At 37.6% G+C, this 21,533-nt stretch overlaps 1 protein-coding gene across 1 annotated transcript in view; it reads left to right on the forward strand.

Moving 5' to 3' along the window:
* Nucleotides 1–21,533, forward strand: part of TMTC2 (transmembrane O-mannosyltransferase targeting cadherins 2) — a 274,892-nt gene that overhangs the window by 86,450 nt on the left and 166,909 nt on the right. The window contains 1 exon segment of the mRNA XM_068401614.1: nucleotides 19,785–20,355. Coding sequence (XP_068257715.1) covers nucleotides 19,785–20,355 — 571 coding nt within the window.

The raw sequence follows: 21,533 nt of genomic DNA on the forward strand, positions 1-21,533 counted from the left end.
CTGCTATTGCCTCTTATGAATATAAAACTCACTAGTGGTGAAAGCTGCTACTAAAGTCTTAAGAACAGAAATGATGTTCTGAAATGAAGTCATGACTCTTAATGTTACTGTTGAAGCCAAGCATCTGGAACTAGAGATTTAAGTGAAATGTGAATGCCAGGAACCCTTTTCTCATGCACGTTGCGTCAAACTTTGACATTGCTGTAGTACCAGACCTTTGAACTCTGAAATGTATCAACTTCTGCAGGGTGTAAAAGGGCCTATTTGTGTAGTCTGGAAGTGGTAGCAGAGAATTGTGCTGATTTCCTACTGATCTTATGAATGCATATACAAGGTATGATTTGAAAAGGTGAACTGTTTAGTTTAGCTTCAGACCAGCTTGTTCAGTGAAGCTCATTATTATACAGCTGTGAGAGGTTTAAATTTAGGTACGTTTCTGTGCAGACTACCAGTACATTTACTGATCTCTCTGCAGGAAATACAATGGCAAAGATCAGTAATATCTCTGTCTTCTGTATATATACATAGAACAAAAGAAATATTTTCAGGCCTTTTTGGTTACACAGGTATTAGCATGAATCTTCCCCTTGTTGCTTCAGCAAAGTAGTTACATTCAGATATCTAAGTTCACCTGGTTTTAGTAGACCATGTAAATTTTAATGGAGACTATTTAATATTGGAATGGAATAAGCTATCCTGCTAGAGGGTTAAAAAAACCGCTTATGTATATAGTGTAGAGTGGAGTGTTGGTTTTTAACCTGTCTCTGTTGGGAAGCATGGCCAGGTGGAGGGCCATTGACGAGAAGGAGGGAAAGTGTGTAGAACACCCAGCATTGGTCCTTTTGGCCAGACCCATTTTTTCTGTTGAAGAATTGGCACTGCTGTCCAAAAGTGATGTTCTTCTCTAACTCTACCATTTAATGCAAGATTGATAAACTTAATTCTGTTCTTGATTTGATTACGGATAAAGGAATCTATTTTTCACATTGGTAATGGTTATGTAGGTTGCGTATAGCAGGGTAGGTGCAACACCACATGTGCTTATTCCAGGTGGGCTTTCACACTTTAGAACCTAGAAATTTTTACAGTGCAGTATGAAAACAAAACATCATGTTGTACAGAGATCGGGGCTAGGGATGAAGGAGAAGATATCGAGGAGGATAAGGAACTGCTTTTTCTACTGCAATAAATTTTTCAGGTAATGAAAATGCTAGCTTTTTTTTGTTACTCAGCTAATAATTGTTGACCTTTGCAACATGATTCAAAGTCCACAGGAGTTAAAGCAATCTCATTGCACGCTATGGCGTTTTGAGTCATGGCAGCAGCAAAGGCACTCAGACTCCTTGCCCTTTCATTTGGGAACAGTGATTTCATGTGGGCTTCCTGTTCCTGTGAGATGATTGCTCTGAGTTGACTTCATTCAAAATCGATTACAGAAACAACAAGTTGAGGCTGTCCGTGCTTTTAGTGTGCTATTCAGTGCCTATTAAGTGTTTGTCAGGCTTTTTATAGACAGTCTGTGAACTTTAAAAATATAAAATGCTTACATTCAGTATGGGGAATGGGGATTTAGCTAAACTATTCTTATTAACATTAACTGAATGCCTTTAGTATTTACATATCATTTTACACTTTTGAAGTGCTGTACTAACATTAATTAATTTTCAAAACACCCCTGTACAGTACTGTAGGTGAGAAACTTGGTGGCTAAATACCCATCAGCATTTCTGAGAATGTCCCCACAAGGGTATAACAAAATGACTGAACAAGGATGTTCTAAGTTAAAAAACAGTTTAATTTAGTTTAACCGAATTTGCTAGCTCTAACTTTTGTTCATGCAGAACAGTAGATGACTGTGCTTGCTGTTAAGACTCCTGGCCCTCCTGGGCATAATGGGACACTCGTATGAAAGAAACAGTTCCGTGTTTCTTTGCTTCCTCCCCTAAATTATGCTGACTGGTTTTTGCACAAATATATTTAATGGTTTGTGGTGCCTAGAGTGGGGACATTGGAAGGTGTGAAGTTCATACATATGTTAAAAAAACATGAAACAACAACGTACTTGATGATAGACCTGTTGATGTAATTGGAGAAAAATAGAGGGGTGCGTATTCACAACAGCTCACAGTCAGATTTAGAAGTTTTCTGATCTGCATTTAGGAGCAAGATTTCAGAACTTTGCATGAAGAAATTCTTAGCCAGACTATTAAAAGGTGACATCATCCAAAAGGGTAGATTATATGAAATGTTGATCACTTGCTTAATAGAGTAGTTATGTTCCTCAGAGCCAAAGCTGCATTGTAAATCAACACTTGATGAAAGAGGGCAGCACCTCTATTAGTCACTCCAACTATCAACAAGGAAAAAACATTGTTTTCCTGTAAATTGATTAATTTCTAAATTATTATAGCATCTTTTTAAAAACAAACAACCATAACCTCACTTTCAGTTGTCCATAAACCCACCACTAGCACAAAGTAGGCTAAAAAGAAAAAATGAAGAAAATTTTTAAAATTGCTATTCCTTTTAGTTATACTAAAATGTCTTTGCCTTTTTGCTTTTAAGAAAAATATGGGGGAAAAAAATTCCTCTGTTTCAGTAGTGTAAAGGAAAAACTGTCCAACATTTAGTTTCAACGAGTCAGGCCCTTACTCTTCTTAAACTATACTCTTTCTACAATGAAGACTTTTTCCTATAAAAAACAAAAAAATTACCATACCTGGTAACTCCCTGAAGAGCAAGGTGGTAATAGCAGTGAATATCAAAGGCAGTAACATACTGGTATTTTTTATTTAGATTTATTTCTGATCTCTTGGGCTGAGAAAGTCACTGTATAATTAATCAGGGGAAGGTTTTCCAACACGTAATTTCTTTTCCTTCCGAGCTCCTCTGTGACTCTTACACCACTTCCTCCTCTGTTTCTAAAGGTGCACAGGAAAGCTGTGAAGTGTAGCATCATTTTGTTAACTAAAAGGAAATTTATACATAGTTATTTCTGAATGGTTTTGCAAGGGAGGAAAATGGCATAAAAGCATCTTCCCCTACTTCACTTAATTTTGCCCTTTTTAAGAGCAAGCTTTAGCTTCATAAGAGCCCTCAGAACATAAGGGCTGATGCAAAATGGCTAAATTGGGAAATCATGCTCAGGGAAAGAAATATGTGTGCCTGTGGCTGCGTGCATGTGTGTGGCTTTTCTTTTAGACCAGCTGATTTCACTCAGTGGGGTAATCAAAGCTGAAAAAGGGAGGTGGAAACTTTCTTTTAAAAGTCAGTCAGCCATTTGAAAAAAAAAAAAACGAAACATTTGTTGGATGGAGTTGATGTTTCTGACAAGGACTGTAATATATTTTGACAACTTCATGGATTTGTATTGAAATTTCATTTCTTTAGCAGGGGGAAGTAATTGTATTAATTACTGTGTGATTCCACCCCCCCGCCCCCCCCCCCCCCCCCCCCAATATGGTTTAGTAATCCTACATTCTTAGATGGAAATGGGAGAACACAGAAGCCAAGAGGAAAAAAAAAGCTGGAGGGGGGGGAAATGTCTTCTAATCTGATGTAGAACTGGAGAAACATTAAAAGGTTTGGCTACTTAGAGCAGAACAAATCTGAGATCTTACAGCAGCAAAATACTTGAGGCTCTGAAACTGTAATTCTCGAAATTACAGTGCTGAAAGCCAGTTTGTGCCATTATAGTATTGAATGTTGTTGTGCATGAAAGCATCCCTTATAATAGAAAAATGTTACTGAATGTTATATTCCTGCTGCTGTAATTATCTTCCTTTAGTTTATCTTTGTTTGGCTAGATGACTCCTAAAAAAAGAAAATCAGCCAATAAAGCATCATCCCTATAAAAAGAATTCTTTACAGGAATATTTGTCTTGAAATGCCTGAATTTTTATTTATACTTACCACTTTATTTCATGAGCTAAAGAACTCTCAGAAATGTAATTAGTTGGACTTTTTCTCCTGAACACTAGTTTCTAGTGGCTCTTAAGTTATTATACCTTTCCCTAGAAATCAGAACTAGGGTATTGGTGAATATTTTAGTTGTTTGGATTTAAAAAAAAAATTCTCAACAGATGTATTTAAGTTATTTTTCTGTAAGACAAGATCTCTTTTACTCTTAGAAAGAACTTGACAGATTAGACAGTGTTAATGGCAAAACAAGGAGATGTGAGTTTGCATCATAATATCCCCTTGGCAGTGAATATTGAAGTTCAAAAGATGATTTCTGTCATCTGACCATAACCATGCTTCCAAAGGGCTAAGTGGCTGCTTAAAAAATAAACCACATCACTTTATTGAGGGAGTTGAAAAGTGGTATTCTCTGTCTATGATTCTAGCTATTATGTCAGTTTTACTACTGCTAGCCCTGCAGAACAGGTACAGTCATGGGAGACTGAACTGGTTCATACATCACCTAGAGAATTGCTAATGAAGTTCCGGCTGCCAAATTCTGCCTGCAAATTAAAAGCATAGCACGGTTTCACCTTGTTTATGTGGCTATTTAATATTCTGCTTAGCCTTTTAATTTCTAATGAATCTGCTTGCTGCTCCAAAGCCTTACTCTTGTTTTTATGCTCAGCTCAAGGTGGTTGTCCTGTACATTAATTTTGAGTGTTACTGTTTTGGGCACAGTAGATGTACTCCTATGCATGTCTTGTTGAGATCTTTAATGTTTAGCATTGCATTATATAAAATGTCACTGCAGTTGGAATTAGCCCACCAAACATTTGCTCCTAAGTCAAGGCAATATAAGCTTCAAAGGGGAACAACTTGATTTGCAGATCCCTGGTTGATTTTGTGGAACTAACAGTTGGAGAGTGGTAACTTTTTGGTGAGCATATTTGATCTCTATTAGAAGACTATAAACCTAGAACCAAACAGTCATTTTCACATTTGCTTTTCCAAGAGGAAGCACACTTTCATTTCTGGTTAAATGTCATGTGATTAAACAACTGTGACAGATGAGGGAATATAGCTATGTCCAATTATGAATTCCTCTCTTTTATGATTAGGAGCTATGACTACAGCCATAAAGGGTGGATTAGAACTTCCATTTCGTAGCAGAAAACAGGCCATGCCTGAGGACCTGAAAAAGGGATGTGAAGGGAGTTGTCATCAATGCCTAGCTGTAAGTTTGTAGAACAGTTGCCCGAGGCAGTCATTCATTTTTACCTAATTTACCTAATTGGGCTATTACCAATAGCCCAAGCTATTGGGCTTCAGCATGGGAAATCCTAAAAGCGTGAGAACAACATAAGGTGTGTTAGACTGCTTTTTAAGAGAGTTGTTGTCATAACACAGGTGTTCTAGGACTGGAATCCAGTGGCTCTTTGGGAGAAATAGGGGCAGACAGAAACCGGCTTCCCTGAGTTGTAATTCTAGGTAACAACCTCATGGTTCCTTCCCATCTTGTCTTTCCTTCTCCTTCCAAATTAATCATGAGTTTGATGAAAGGAATAGATGAGATTTGAGTGATTCAGGATTAGTTCTGGGATCAGGGATGGGATTTCACTGTCAAGGAAGAAGGTGGGAACTAAGCAGTGGCTGAGTTTTGCCCTGGTCCAGCCCGATGGGAACATGCAAGATTCATTGCGCTTGTGCTGTTCTCCAAAATTAAGACTCTCCATCAGAAAGACTATAACAAAAATCTTCTCCCACTTTCCTACCCTGGCCTCAGGTGATAAAATGAATACTGAAGTGGTGCCAGGTAGCTCTTTGTTCAGAAGAGCTGAAAGCACCTGGTTTTAGGAAACAGCTGCAATACAATAAGGATTTCACTTCTATATGAGGAGCTTCTTAGTATATGATCTAATTAATCATAATAACCTCTGACTTCTTTATCTCTGCAATATAGAGCTTTGCACTGTCTTCTTCACTGTAAAACCATAACTGTAAAAATAATTCAGATGTTATTACTGGTAAGTGCATTGTTCTTTCTGAGTTGTTGCAACTTCTCTACTGGAGTATTTCTGGCTATATTCAAAGAACAGTTTATCCACTTAAGCAAGGTTTTTTGCATTAATGCTAAGTAGGCAAGCCACTGAAATGCCCATGAAATATGCAGAAAGAATGCTTGCACAATATTATATTTAGAGAAAGATCTTTCTGTATTTGTGAGAGTTTCAGAAGTGTTGGGCGGACATGCCAATATTTGAATACTCTGTTTGTTTTTCCTATAAAATCACTCTCCTAAAGCCAAGGAGTAATTTATGTGTATATCCACACCAATGACCAACTTTTTGTCTTTTTTCCAATCGTGGATATATGAGAGTGTATACTTAGACCTGATCTGAATGGCAAGGATGAAAAGGGCTCTGCACTTACAAGTCCATTTGTATAGCAGTTTGTACATCACAGCAGCAAAGTTCTTCATCTCCCACAATTAAAAAAAAAATAATCCATGCTTATAATTTCCTACTAGGAACAAACCAGAAGCCTAAAACTAAAAAGCCTAATTATAATTAATTGAAAAGGTTTTCTGCAGAAGCTAGTGGCAGTGATTTGCATAATTTCTCATTAAGGTGAATAATATATTTTCTTCAATATCCATTAAACAAGCATTAATCAGTTGAGCTTGAAAAACATCACCATGAAACTTCAGTTTAAAAGTCATTACACAGCGTTGAAAATAAGTTCTGAAAAATTGCAAAAACGTATCCAAGAGACATCAGCATCCTTCAGACGGTAAGAAGCCATGTAATAAATACCAAGAGGAAGGGTGGGTTGTTGTTCCTGGCTTTAAGTTAATTCCACAAAGACAAAACACTCCTGGTGGGAAGGAAGCCTTGTGTCGCCAGCACAGTGGGGTGTTGTACCGGAGTGAGGTGTCTGCAAACTAGTTTTTGTGCTAGTTTCAAGAAGAGAACACAATGAACTGGCAGGTATGCTACAAGCTGTAGTACCTACCACCTCTGCCTTATGTGGTGGATACCCTACTGCAGGTTTGGGCTTTTTTTTCTTTTTTAAACAGTTAAGCTGAGCTGGCCATTAAAACATTTATTTATGTATGCAACCTAAACATTTTTGAGTATTTCTATCCGCTTTTACTTTTCAAGATTAATTCAGATGCAGTCTTTCAAATCACAGGTTCCAACTGGTTGGATGCGTTGCCTTTACCCTGTGTTTAATGAACAACTTTCCGAGATAGTCCATGTGGTGATAGGAGCTGTGTGAAACTCAGTTTAGAGCAACCATTACCTTCTTTCAGCAATCTTTTGGGTGCCAGGAAAGGTGGAGTGGCAGAACTCAGTGTTTCTGCTGTTCTTGGCAATGCTTTCCTCCCTTTATTTAAGGCCATTAAGACATGAACATTTAAAAATATTCTACAAATAAATAATAATTCTGTTTTATTAATTGATTTTTATTATTGCTGAGAAGTGCACTGGATTCCTTCTTTGGCATTTAGTGAGCAGTCATGCTTTTGAACCCTTTTCTGTTGCAGGAACCAAATTTAAAGTTTTAGATGTTAGCACTGAGTCAACTTTCTAAAGCAGCAGTTCCTAAATTGCAAGGTACATATATAAACACTTGTATAATTTATGACTGTTCAAAGTGGTAGTTGGCCAGATTGAAACTGGTACTGCTGGAATTGTTATCTGCCAATCTTTATTGTGGTACCTGGTCAAAGAAAAAAATATCCAAATTTGGTCCCTATTCTAGAACATTTTGCTTGCTACTTTCTTTTGTTCAATGTTTACAGTCTAAAATAGAGAGATGGGGCCATGAATTCTGGGAGGGATAAGGATGACTACTGTTAGCGAGTTCTAAAACCTTTGTTCTCTTTAGCTGTATCAATTTAATGCTTGCTGTCTTTGAGAGACCTTTTGTGGTAAAATGCAGCACCACTGGCAAGAAAAGAGACCAGTAAGTATAGTTTTTGTGTTATGTATGCTAGCAAGTTTGACTCCTATTTTCCCCTGCTCATCATTAGGCATAGCATTTTTTCCTTGTCAATTTGTCTGATTCAAGAGAGCTCAGCTGTACAGGTAGAAATAGAATACACTGAGCTGATGTTTTCTTGTATTACAGAAACCTCCCTCAATTTAAAAAAAAAAAAAAGAAGTTTGAAGCTTCTGAATGAAAATATAATTCATGAATACTTTTGTGGCTCTGGAGCCCAGACTGAGAAACTGATTGTTTGTAGCGGAGTGTCCTTAAGACTACTGGCAAATGCCAGTTATTTTTGAATGTTCAAATCAGAATTCGTTTCTCATGTCCCCACGTCATTGTGGTATTCCTGGTTATATGAGCTGGCTGTTACAGCTTCTTTTTGTGACCCTGGAGAAGAAAGGGAAAAAGAAGGTCTTTTATTTATTCAATTTTTAAAATTTATTTGAGAGTATGGTGACCTGAAGTACTTTCTTTGTTTTCTGATAATTTTCACCATTTTTTCTTATTTTATTATACTGGACAGTTTGTTTTTTAGTGTGTATTTCTTTTGGCTTTGTAACAGCATTTAGGTTCTTTATCTTATTATTGTAATTAAACTGCACCCAAAATGATGTATGACTCATCTGTAGAGGAAAATACACATTAAAATATCTCCAGATAAACTCTCTTTTGATGTTTTTTCCCTGATGCTTCGATTTTTGATGCTTTTACATCTTGTTTAGTATCCCAAACAAGCCTTAGTATCCCAAGGCTGACTGGTGTATGCTAAGATTCGGCTGAACAGTTCTTTTATGTATTATGGGAGGTCTATAAGTGATGGGTGGCCCAAAACCCAAAGTCACCATTCTATTCAAATAAACACACAAAGAAAGTATGTGCAAGACATTTAACTCTTACAGGAGGCTGGCTGTGTGCCATGCTTCTGACTTAATGGAATGGCTGATTTCAGGGTTGCCTGGGGCCACAACCACAAATAAGCATATATATCTCTGAGGTCATTGAAACCAATTTTATTATTTTCATAGCTATTGGAAATAAGTCACCTGGCTTGATTTATACATAAAATTGCAGAATATCAGCCCACAGAAGTGACCTTTAATTTAAAACTTTCATCTGTTTTGTTGGCCTGTAACATTGGCCTGTAATGTTAAAATAACAGCAGCTTGTGTCTCTAGAAATAGGATTTCATATTTCTCAGTAGTTGATGGTTAAGCATTCATTGTAAGTTTGGGGTTCAAGTTAAATGTCTTCATGTGAAATGATCCTCATAGTCATCACTGCTGCAGTTCCCAGTTAGACTCAGTCCAGTTTCCAGAGGTGGGACTTCCAACTCCCAATGAGTTTGAAAACATGATGGTGAGTTTTTGGGTTCCCTATGAGCTCCCAGTGCCTCTCATGAGCCAGGAGCTGCTTCTGTTTCACATGAATTTCTACAGGCTTTTATCCTTCAAGCCTAGACTTGAGAAGGAACTAGAGGGGGTGATGAAGTTGATTTGAATGAAGTATGTATGGCTGATTACATACAACATCTGGGTAAATTTTTCTAAAATAGTTTGATAGCAATATCTTACTATCTCAGTATTTCTTCAGATTTCATTAAAAGAATGTGGCAATCTACACTGAAATCTTCATATGCCTTCAGTGCTACATTGTCTTAGTGGATGGGATGTGTGGGTGGGACAGCTGTATTATTTATTTGCTATACATCATAATTCATTTCTCAGTGTCTTTCTGTGTACCACAACATGTTAGAAACCTGGGAAATTTATGATGCATACACAGCATTGTATTATTCCAAACAACTAATTTCCTGTGGCGAGAAATAAATCTTGAATTCACAATTACTTTGTAGCAAGATCAATGTAGAGCCCTAGAAAAAGAAGCAAATCTCGTAGAGCAGAAACTGCTTATTCCTTATGTTACTCTAGGTTGGTTTTATTATGCAGAAATAAATATATCCTGCTGTTTTATATGGTCTGGCAAACTATGATTTTCTTCATTAAACTTTCAGTGGCTTGTAATGCCATGGGAGACAGCAAAGAGGGAGCCTGAACTCTGAAGAAGTAACCTTCCCCAGCTTTGTAGGTAATAGGTACGTGCTGTAGTTTATGTAAAGATTCAAATGGACTGTTGCTTTTGGAAAAAAAGTAGGGCATTACAATACTCTTTCTTAAATGATATGTATATAAACCACATGTAGATCCTAGTAGAAAACAGACTCGGTTCAAGCTCAGGCATGTGAAGTTGAAGCTTCTCTCCAAGGTGAAATTCTGTATTTCTTCCATCCGTGTGTGAGAAGCTGAGATATTAGAAGAGAATGCATTTGCCTTGTCAACAAATGCAACAACACAGTATCCACCGTTTTTCTATTTTTAAAGTCTGAAAGTGCTGACTGACTTCTCCAGGCAGTCTGTTCTCTGGGTCGCCTTCATTGCACTGAGTTGCCTGTGTTCATCTTACTCTACCCATGATTTTTTTTCCCCCATGTTTGAAGTTTCTTCTCATTGTGACCTCAGCCAGTCCTCCTTCTTTGAATAGAGAAGGCAAAACTATCACTGTCCATTAGCAGTGCTGGAATTTTCAGAGATGACTTAGAATTTCTGTCTTAATAAAATGCTGCACATGAATTGTTTCCCCACAAACCATTTCTGTGTTTGATGTAGAATACTGAAAGAAGCAAACAGTTCACTTTTTTAAAGCTTTCGTAAAGCTTTCTGCTTGATCAGCTTGCCTCTATAGGTCCCTTTAGGAGGAACTTATAGGTGGTGTTGTCTAAAGGCCAGAGTTATGAAATACTATAAACTTTTGTGGCACTTGGGTTTCTCAGCTATCAGAAAAAATGCAGTCCTCCATTCTTCTGCTGTCAAGGATGGTTGGACTTAAATGTTACAGTAGGGAGGTTAAACCTAGCAGTTTGGTTTGAACTTCCAGCAGATCTTCAGACCTTCATTTTTTAGAAATACACTTCTTAGGAAAGTTAAAGCTGCTTAAAAAATAAAATAAATAAAATGAACAAAATAAATAAAATGACACGTAAATCACTAGTGGAGAAGAGTGCAAGCGTTGGTTAGTGTAGAATTGGAGACACTTGAAGATCTGGCACTGTTTCAGTTCAACGCTAGCCACTTTTTGTAGTTCAGCTTGAGTTGACTTAGCTGTAATGGTATCATGGGAAGGTTGATCAGGTACATGATTCTGGCAATGGCTTCAGTTTACCTGGACTGACATCTGAGATCCTTTTTACTTACTGCCTGCCTCCCAACGGCTGCTCTAAAACATAGAAAGGAATAGTTTCTGGTTGTTTTGGTTTTATGCTTGGAAGTCTAAAAGGTCTGTTGAAAGGCTATAAAAGCTTATGCCAATTGCAGTTGATTATAAAACCCTACTGGTCTCAGTGACATAAATTGGAGGTTATTCCAATACTGATGTGGATTAACCCTAATGTATTAGAAATCAGGATTTGGTCCTGTGTGTTCTGATAACATAATTCAACTAATTTGTCATTTCCTGGCTTTCTAGCTCAATCTTTGACAGCATCCAGTAAAATCCTCAAGAGCATGCTTGGTGCGGACTTGCATATAATGGCAACTATAAAGCCCGTATTTTCTTTTACAAAATAACTGTTATTAGTCCTTTTGATGTCACTCCCAAACTGTTGCCTACTACCTGGGTGCTCTTAACCAAGGAATTAAGAGAAAATAAAATTTATTTTAAACATTGCTATGGCATGCCACAAAAGTTGGTTTACTCTAGTAGGTCTTTGCTTCTGGATAAGCTGTTGAGCCACAAAGATGAAACAAATCAGTAAAAGTCATTTGAACCTTTTTCAGTAGGATCAACACCTTCCAAATGGGTGGGTGCCAGTGTGCTCTATTAAAGTACGTTTATGAAGGGCATCCCACAGTGTTCCTGTAAAGAAGCTGGAGAGCTGGGAAGAGCATAGTTCATTCATCCAGGACTATGCTGAACACTCTATCCACTGGAAGTCATTACACATCTTTGTGAGACCAAATACTGTTTTTAATTATCTGTTTTGTTTTACTTTTTTGATAGAATTCAGTTTTCATAAAAATTGATGTTGACATGAAGTTCCATTTTTTTTTCTGCTAAAAAACATCCTAAAACGCTTCCAGGAATTTGTCTGACATGTCTGTGGCAAGGCCTAAGGATAAAGTCTACCTCCGACCACCACAAATGCTTTCTAGCCAGATTTTAGCCCCTCTATGTATTCTGTAGGAATTTTGCTTAATAGGAATCTGAGAAGGAAAAGTGCTGCACTATTTTTTAATTTGGAATCCTCTGAAAAGACACTTTAAATATTTTGATTGATTCACTGACGAGTAAACTATCACCACAGAGAAGTGTAAGCCTTGGGTTTTATCTCAAGTATATGTTAACATTTCTTGATGCTTTTTCCATCAAGTTAAGCTTGTTTTGTGTGTTTCCTGGGCTTTCTCTTTTTTTTTCCTCAGACTGTTTCACTGAAATGGCAGTACACCATCTTTGGTTCATGATTGCGTAGCTAGACTTTGGAGCTGACTCAGAATATATTAGATTTTTTAATCCTCAGGGAGGATTCCCTTGCCCTCCTAATATTATATCTGGCTGTAAATAGGGCTATGACCACAATCACCTGTGACTGCATATCAGACAAGATTGTAAACTAGACTAGGAAGATAATAATGATTTTGAAGACCAGTGGCATCTGTTTGGTTTCTTAGACCAGACTGAGTTCAGGAAAGAAAAATTTTAAGCATTGTGTTTTCACTTAGCCCTTTGTTTGGAAGTTGCTGTCTAAAAATGGTACCTTTTTTTAGTGTGTTAAGTTAATATATTTGTGGGCAATCTTTCATGTACATAATTGGTCAACTTTTGAGGATAGTTATACTAAAAATAGGCAATATTACAAGAAAAAGATACCCAAGAGTTCTAGCTTCTTGCTATACAAAATAGTCTTTTAAGGCCTCAGCATAAATATTTGTAACATACCAAAATGTGCTTAACCTAAATGGAAAATGGATGGAGGAGAATTTTGAGTGGGCACAAATTGCACAGCTGATAGTTTGTAGGGTAGCAGGGTCTGAGTGGGTCTGACTGCTCTCTGAATCACTTGGTTCTTCCAGTGAAAAACATGAACGTGACCAGTGATAGCTGGGTCTGGGGTTATTCAGTTCCCCCCACCCCCAATAAGGACATATCTTCAATATGAGTTCTAAAGCCAGTATAAAGGTTTGATTGATGTCTGTGGATATGCGTACAACAAATTGTTTTCACTAAATAGATTTTGAATAGCACCTTTCAGTTAAACCAGTAAAACTTTTAAGTTTAGACCAGACCTTGGTTAATGAAGGTTTTTTTTTAGTGCTTAAATAAAAGGCTTGAAGAAGGGAACTTACACAAAATAACTTGATGCTTTTCTTTACCCTCCACCATCCCCTCACTCCCAAATATAAAAAGGAGAGTGTCTGTGTGTTATGTTGTGGTTCAGAAATTTCTCCTCTACTCATTATTTCTATATTTGTGTACGTATTCCTGGCTATTATCTTCAATGTTTCCCTGAAAATAAAAGTCAGAGTGCCACCTAAAAATTCTTCCAGGCTTTAAAATTAGTGTGCACAAGAAGCATGTGTTTAGGCATAATTATGTGCAATCTCCTTGAACTTTCTGAAACTGCTGCATCAAAAAATAGATTGAATGGGGAAAAAAATGGTATTTTTTCAAAAGTTAAATTACTGAACTTTTTTTTCCCCTCAGTATAGTCTGCCACATACTGAAAAGAACAGAGAAGTGGATAGTCATGGGACTGATGTATGACTGATTAAACTCTGTTCTGTAGTGGTACAGTATATCTGCCTCCATTTTCAGATAATGGCTTAAAATGTGTGTGTCTTGGAAGGGCTTTATGTATATCCACAAGGTGACTTGTCAAAAAAAGTAGTTTAATATCCATACTATTAATCTGATTGAGAAACTCAGCATGCCTACTCTAACTGTTGTATTCTTAAGCCTTAAAATTTCTGTCCTTGTGCTGTTGTGAGTTGCTGTATGGTGAAATGGCAAAAATTATTTATGCTTTATTTTTCAAAGGAAAGTGGGGAGGAGAAATAGTATAGTGCCATATTCTACGGCAGAACAGTAAATCTAATAAGGCCTGCTGGGCCCACTTTTATCATCTAAAAGAGATTTGAAAAGGGCAGCAGAGGTTCCAATTATGACTTCTGATCATGCTTCAGAAGCTGGTATTACACATATATATAGAAAATAAACAAATAGTGAGTTATTGCCAGGCAGTAGTTTGGCACTGAAGAATATTTTGAAGATCTTTTAAAGAATAACTTTGAATGTGTATTTGAAAGAATATATTATCAGGTAAATATGAAGTATCTTGAAGTCTTAGAGGAACAGAATTAGCAATTTCTTGTTGTATGAGGTAGTTGGGAGAGAAGTTAGCTTATGAAATAGCTGTGACAACAGCAGAAAGTGTTTTCTGGTTTAGGAATTTAAGTATTTATTCCACAAATGTTTTTTCATATAACTACTGTACGTGCTGTGGTGAAGAAACTCAGGGAGCAGACACAAAGACAGAAGCCCTTTTTCTCCATGTTTTTTATCTGCTTCCTCCTGAGAGGAAACTGATGGTATCCCATTGTTCAGCATCAGAAAATATTAATTACTTCTCTCACTTACCTCCAGCATGCGTTTTTTACCTGTGCATGAATAATCAAGTAGTACTATGCCAGGCAGTTGCTATTAATTAGGGTTTCAAATTGCACATAGTCCATCTTTTAGTGTTTGTTATGTCAGGCTAAATAAAGCTTAAACTGAGAGTGTGTAGAGTTTATATTAATAGAAATGAAAAGGCTTATACTATAGAGAAAGATACAGTTCAAAGCCTTTATAGTTAGCTTTTGAAATATGTATGTTCTGGGTGAAAAAGATTTTTTTCAGGCCATCTCAACCTTCTTATAACCAAAATGTTTTGAACATTTAGTTACTTAAAGTTTTCAAACCTCTCTTAGTTGATAAGAAAATCAATACATGCAGCGTACTTCTGTGTAGTTAAGGCAGTGCCCAAGAGCATTCACTGTTACATGTAACTATTGCCACCGCTTCCTTCTTCCGAATAACACCGTGCATCTTCAGTCGCAAAGGTGTAAAGTCGAGAAGTCTGCAGCTGGGGGGCTGCTGAATTGTAGCCTACTGGTGGAAGAAGTCAGACCACAGCAGATGGAAATGTTCATGGAAATAAACAAGTAGTCTTGTAGTCTGGAAGCAAGTATGAGAATTCCTGAAAGCATGACAAGCTCTACTTGCCTGTTTTCTGACCATGCACCTGCCTAACAGATAGTCTGGAAGTAAGACAGGAGACTTGACTCAGCTGCTGTATGTTTTGGGGATGTGAAGCTGTTTGTACTCCAAAAAGCAGGCTCTAGCTATGTTTTCAGGCTTGTTGTCTATACAAATAACATATAATCTTGAAAGCATCCTTAGGAGGACTTGGTAAGATCCACTGTAAAAATACTCTAGGGTGCTTTCCCATTGCTATTTATGAAAAAGGGGTAAATGAAAAATATTCTAAAATGATCTTGAGGAAAAACAATGAAGAACCTCCAAGCAGAGACTTGCCAGTCCATCACTGCCTATCTATTTTATGCGAGAGAAGGCTGGTCAATGGCTTCCTGTGTGCACATTTGGGAGTTCTCCTTTTTCTTTAAAATATGTTTTCTACTTCAAATGCTGATGTTCATTTTCAGCATATGGGGACCATTAGCAATATTGAAGCTGGACATATGGCTTAACGCGTTAAATCACTTTAGAATGTCGCATCTGTTTTTTTACCCTGGTGTTAACACCTGGATCAGTTTAGCACTAGCACAGACATTTAGGACATATATAGCTGTTAATTTTAAAAACATCTGGGTTTTTTTTGTGTGTGTATGCATGTATATGTGCATGTGTGAACTGCTGGATCTCTGGCATTTTTGGGTTTGATGAAAAAAATCTCACTGAATTGTGCTTGAGGTGTGTACTGCCCTAGGCAAATAAGCGGTTTATGGCAGGAGGCAGAAGGATTCTTTCTAGTGGATTAGAAATTATGATTTTGCATTTGTCTTTCTCCAGTCTTCCATTTTTGAAGAATTGATAGCTGACTTTGATTCCGTTTTTTCCCCCCTCTCAACTCATCCATTTGTTGTACACTGAATAAGATATCCCACTCTCCTGAGATGCGTGAAATGGGCAGGCATTAAAAATTGAAGAAAGCAAGTTCCCTGACTGAGTCTTCAAACCTTATCTGAGGCTGCTTGAAAGTAAAAATGCCAGTTGTGTTGGAGCTTTGAAAAACGACTTTCCCTGGTGACCCGCTGCCTTTTAGAAACGACTTTCCCTGGTGACCCGCTGCCTTTTAGCGAGAGTTTACGGCTCTGTTTAAAGTGATGAGTGCAGTTAGAGAGTTTCTCTTGTTATGCCCATTAGCAAGATTGGACTAATCTGCGGGATGTAACCTGAAGGTAAACTGTGAGTGAAGGAGAAGACAAGGCTAATAAGGCCTTTTGTAGTTTCCTTTATCCCAGAGTCTTTCCTGGAGCCTGCAATTAATATTATTTTCTATCTGTGGAGAGCCCGGGTGGCTGCCAGGAGGCTTTACAAAGGACACATCAGCGCTACCTGCCAGGCCGTGAAGAGGGACTGCCTTCAAAATTGCCGTTGAAATCGGCGACTAAGCATCAATACTGCAGCAGAGTTAACAGCTTGTTAATTTAGTAATTGAAGAAAAACAGGGCCTTGCCTCAGCCAGGCACAGCCCCGGCTGGTTATGCACCCATGGGCTGTTTCTGTCTGACCTGCGGTAATGGTGTCCAGGGTGTTGACCTTACCGATACTGAGACATTGTTCACTTTTGAGGGAAAAATGACACACAGCTGCCTGGCTCCGGTACCTCAAATGCTCGTATTCCTGCATTCGCCTGCCCAGTCAAGTCTAATGTTGTCCAAGTGTGTTTTTTATTACATTTTATAATGTGAAACAGGGTAGTTGTTGAATGTTAACAAGCAACCTGTGTGAGACTTGCTCCTTTGCTGTAGAACACCTCTTTTCCTTTTTGTATTAGACTTTTCTAATATCCCAAGGCATTACCCAGAATTTTTTTTTTTTTTGTTACTTTCAAACATTTAGCAAAAAAATATCCATATGGAAAGAACTCTTAACTCTATTTCAAATCTTGACTCACAGAGAATTCAACATTTGACCTGACTGGACCACCGTGTAAGCTGGAACTGGCAGCTTCTGTATTTTTCATATTGACTGACAGGAATTAGAATCTGTTACTTTTAAGTGCATGACAAAATAGGAGTATTTCAGATTTTTCTGCTGAATTCAGTACCCAAATGTGGAGTGATCAATACTCTATCTTCAAGGCTTCCTGTTGTTTTTTGGTTGTAGTTTTTTGTTGGTGATTTTTTTTTTTAAATTTTTAATTTGAACAGGACTGAACAGGAAAGGATCAGGGTTGCATCAATTTTGTTGCTAAGGCTGCAAATGAAATTTGACTGAATTAATGCCTTCAGAATATACAATAGGTTTCTTTATGATTTGAAGAAAAGCGGTTTGCTTTCAGTGGGGAATAGTCCAATATGAGTATGTGCTGCATGAAAATGATTGGCTTAGAGGGAGAGGGCTGGTCTCTTAACAAGTGTAGCAGCATAGTGTGAAGTTGTTTGATACATGTGTACTGATAGCTGCAGTTCCTTTTTTTTTTTTTTTTTTTTTTAAAGTGGTTGCATGGCTTCACGTATTGGAAATGACCACGTTTGCAAAAGATATAAAAACTACCATTTCCTGGGAATGACCTGTGCACCATCTAGGCTCTTTGTAGCAGAATGCTCTGCCTCAAGGGAGGGCAGCTGTGCTGGCAATATTACTATCACTTACTTTCTTAGTATTTCCCCAAGAAAAAACAATTTTGCAGTTCAAGGTTTCAACTCTAAATCATGACACCTGATAGCCGTTCTTAGCTATGCTCACTGTTTGGGAGTCTGTAGTCTAACATATTATGTTTTTCTCAGAGAAAGGATTCTTTCTAGCCTAACACCTGCTTTATTCTTGCTGAATTCCTAGTTTTCTTATGGTGAGTCTGAGAATGATACTACAAACTGAAATCACAAACAAAGGACTTAGATTTCAGGAAAGGACAGACAAGATAAATTATGTGAAAACAAAGATCTTGTTTTCTTCCAATGTTCTTTTGTGACTGGACTAAAATGAGAAAAATGTGTGTGGGGTTGGGAGAACAAATACAAGCAACCTGATCCACTGCGTAAGCAGAAGTCAAAATGAAAATTTTCAAGTATTCTAGAAAGCATCATCAGATCTTTAAAGGATTTAAGCTCACCTCTCTATAACCTCCATATGTGCAGAGACAAAAGGAGAGGAAGCATGTCTGAAAGCGTTACAGCAATGTGCTCTGGACAAGGGAAATGCTGAGCTGCATGGTATTTAGAGTATTTGCATGGAGATTCTGTGGCATAGTATATCGTTTGACCATTTTTCTTTACAAAACAAGACAACATTCCTGAAACTAATACCATAAAAAAATGGGATTTGGATACAGGTTCCAAGGGACTCATTTTATTCATTTTATTGGGGGTAAGAATGTGAGAGGAATCTTGGAGTATGAATTAGAGTAGTGCATTTCAAACGCAGGCCTGAGTTTCACACCAATTTTCTTTCTTCCTCATCTGAATTGAAAATTGTTAATTATGGGAAGATAGTTATTGGAAAGGCAGAAAGAGGGAATGAGATATTAATCATCTCTCTTGTTTAATATTTTTAATAGAAGAGTCTTGAGCTGGCTGGATTCTTAATTACAGTGGTAAAATAAATGCTAAATGAGTTAAGCTCAGTAGTAGCAACAATGCACCTTTAAAAAATTGCTTAAATACAACTTTGGTTATGAAGGCAAGTAACTAATTAAATTCTAGTCATCTTTTTGCAGTAAGCAGGTCTCACACCTTCTCCCACTGCATAAATTTTAAATGCAAATTATTTGATTTGTACAAACATTATAGGGGACAGATTTTTACAACACTGAATTAGACATGGAGACTGCTAATGGCTGGCACCAGTCCTTGCCAGGGTGGTTGGAAACATAAATGCTGAAAGCTGCAGCATTTTTTTTTCCAATCAAGCTGACAGAGACTTGAATTCATAGGTTTATGCAACCTAAAAATGTTTTTTCCTCACTTTTAAATAGAAGAAATTTAAAGAGAAGTTGTATTTTCATGTGTAAAATATTTTGGTGTCTGTCTCCAGCAAGGTGTTAGCAGAAAAAGTTGTCAGTCAAAATATGTATGAGACAGTTGTGGAAGTGCCCCGTACAGGACCAGAGATTTGCATGCTCCTACCAACTTCTGTATTTATTGTTCCATGTCAGTGAGATTTGTTCCAACATCTAAATTAAAATTTTAATATAAAAGGCCAGTTGGGGTTTTAGTTCTGAATTACTGGAGGATCTGTTGTTTCAACAATAATATTTGTCAGTTTTTCATATTTCTTTTACATTTTAATTATAACTCATAAAATCTTAACCGATTACTCCCGGGTTAGACTCAGAAAAATGTCACTGAAGGGTGTTTTAATTTAATGGAAGCAGTGTAACATCTGTTTCTAGTGTTTTAAAAGCCAATTTATATGGAAATTTTGCTTTATCGAGAAGGCAATAGATACGTAGTTGTCCAACACCTCCTGTAAAAATTCAAAACTTGAATTAAAGCAGCACCAAAGCAATGCCATTCTTTTTTGTGTCAGCAGTGTGATTGCATTTTCACAGCAGTTCATTTGTACCCTTTTCCTTCTGCTGAAATGAGGTTTTTGTTTGTCTTTTGTAGTCGAGCTATCAAGACAAACCAGGACCTTCTGCCCGAGACGCCGTGGATCCATATCTTCTACAATGACTTTTGGGGGACACTGCTCACTCACAGTGGGAGCCACAAGTCGTACAGACCTCTCTGCACGCTCTCCTTCCGCATTAATCATGCTGTCGGAGGGATGGACCCATGGGGCTACCACCTTGTAAATGTCCTCTTACATGCTGCAGTCACGGGCCTTTTCACAAACTTCTCCAGGATCCTATTTGGGGATGGGTACTGGACTTTGATAGCAGGCCTGCTGTTTGCATCTCATCCGATCCACACGGAAGCTGTAGCGGGGATCGTAGGGAGGGCAGACATTGGAGCCTGCCTCTTCTTTCTGCTTTCCCTGATGTGTTACGTGAAGCACTGCTCTACCAGAGGTTCCTCATGGAGTACTTGGGGCTGGATCTTGGGAGCGGGGCTGTGTGCAGGATGCAGCATGCTGTGGAAGGAGCAAGGAGTGACTGTTCTGGCCATTTCAGCGGTGTACGATATCTTTGTATTTCATCGACTGAAAATGCATCAGATCATTCCTTCTTTATACAAGGTGAGTCTCCTTTTCTTTCCCATAAGCTATTGGTAAGGCACCAATCACCATTAAACAGGTGCTAAATGAGTTTTCAAGTACACAATAATTCTTAGTAGTTTAGTCAACTCCCAAAAATAAGCACAGATATCTAATGCTGAAAGAACACTTAAAGCAGTTTAGTATTACATTTTGTTTAAACAATGTGTTATTATCCATTGCTATTACTTGACGCTGGGGATGTGGTTTTTTTCAATTGCTTTCCTTGCTTCCAGCAGCTCCCTCCTCATTCTGTTTACCGTTGAGCACTGGGTATCTGGCTGCCTTTTGCAAAGAATTCATTCATGCTCTTATCCTCTTGTATCTTACAAACTCAGCTTAGTTTGGTCCAGCGTGCAAGTGGGACAGCTGATATCATCTACAGGCTCCCTGAGGCAAAGATAGAGCTCTTACTGTTCTGGTTTAACAGAGATGCATAGGACCTGGGTGTATGCCTTTGGCATGTATTTTTTCTCCACCTAGTAGAAGCTATGACTCAAATGTATTATTGCCTTAACAAAATAAATATTTCTCATTTTTTAACTTCTTGCCCAAGAGCAAACAAGTAAAATAAACAAACAAGCCCACCAAACCCCCCTAACTTCCCTCTCCCAAAATCGCATGTATTTTAGTGGTACCAAGAAACCCCAGCCAAAATCAAGACTCATTCACATCAGTTGCTGTACGAATGAGTAAGCTGAGTATAAGTAATTTTATTTTCAGTGAAATGGCTTGCTTTCAGAAAAATACTGGCTTAACAAAAGGAAAATGTTTCATAGGGACATGTGTTGTCACATTTTTTAGTAAGACATAACCAAGAAAAGCAATAAAACAAAATAATGCTTTGCAATCTATTTCAAACAAATTTAAAATTTTGATTTCTCACTCAAATGAATTGAAAAGAAATTTTAGATTTTAATAAAGAAGTGATGATATCTGCTTGTATAGAATATGTATCTGTAGTATGCAAGGAAAAGAGTAGAGTCAAAAAAACAAGTAGTCTCTGGTAGTTCTCTCTTAAACTGCTATGACATGATGATTTAGTTATCATGCTCTTTTCTGACTTTTTTTTTTTTTTTTTTTTTTTTTTTTACTCGTGTATTAGAGCATGTAAGACCTCTGTTGAATGTCAGCCAAATACTGTATGTTACATTGTGCAC

The sequence above is a fragment of the Nyctibius grandis genome, chromosome 5 (assembly GCF_013368605.1).
Source record: "Nyctibius grandis isolate bNycGra1 chromosome 5, bNycGra1.pri, whole genome shotgun sequence".
In the NCBI taxonomy this organism is placed as follows: domain Eukaryota; kingdom Metazoa; phylum Chordata; class Aves; order Nyctibiiformes; family Nyctibiidae; genus Nyctibius; species Nyctibius grandis.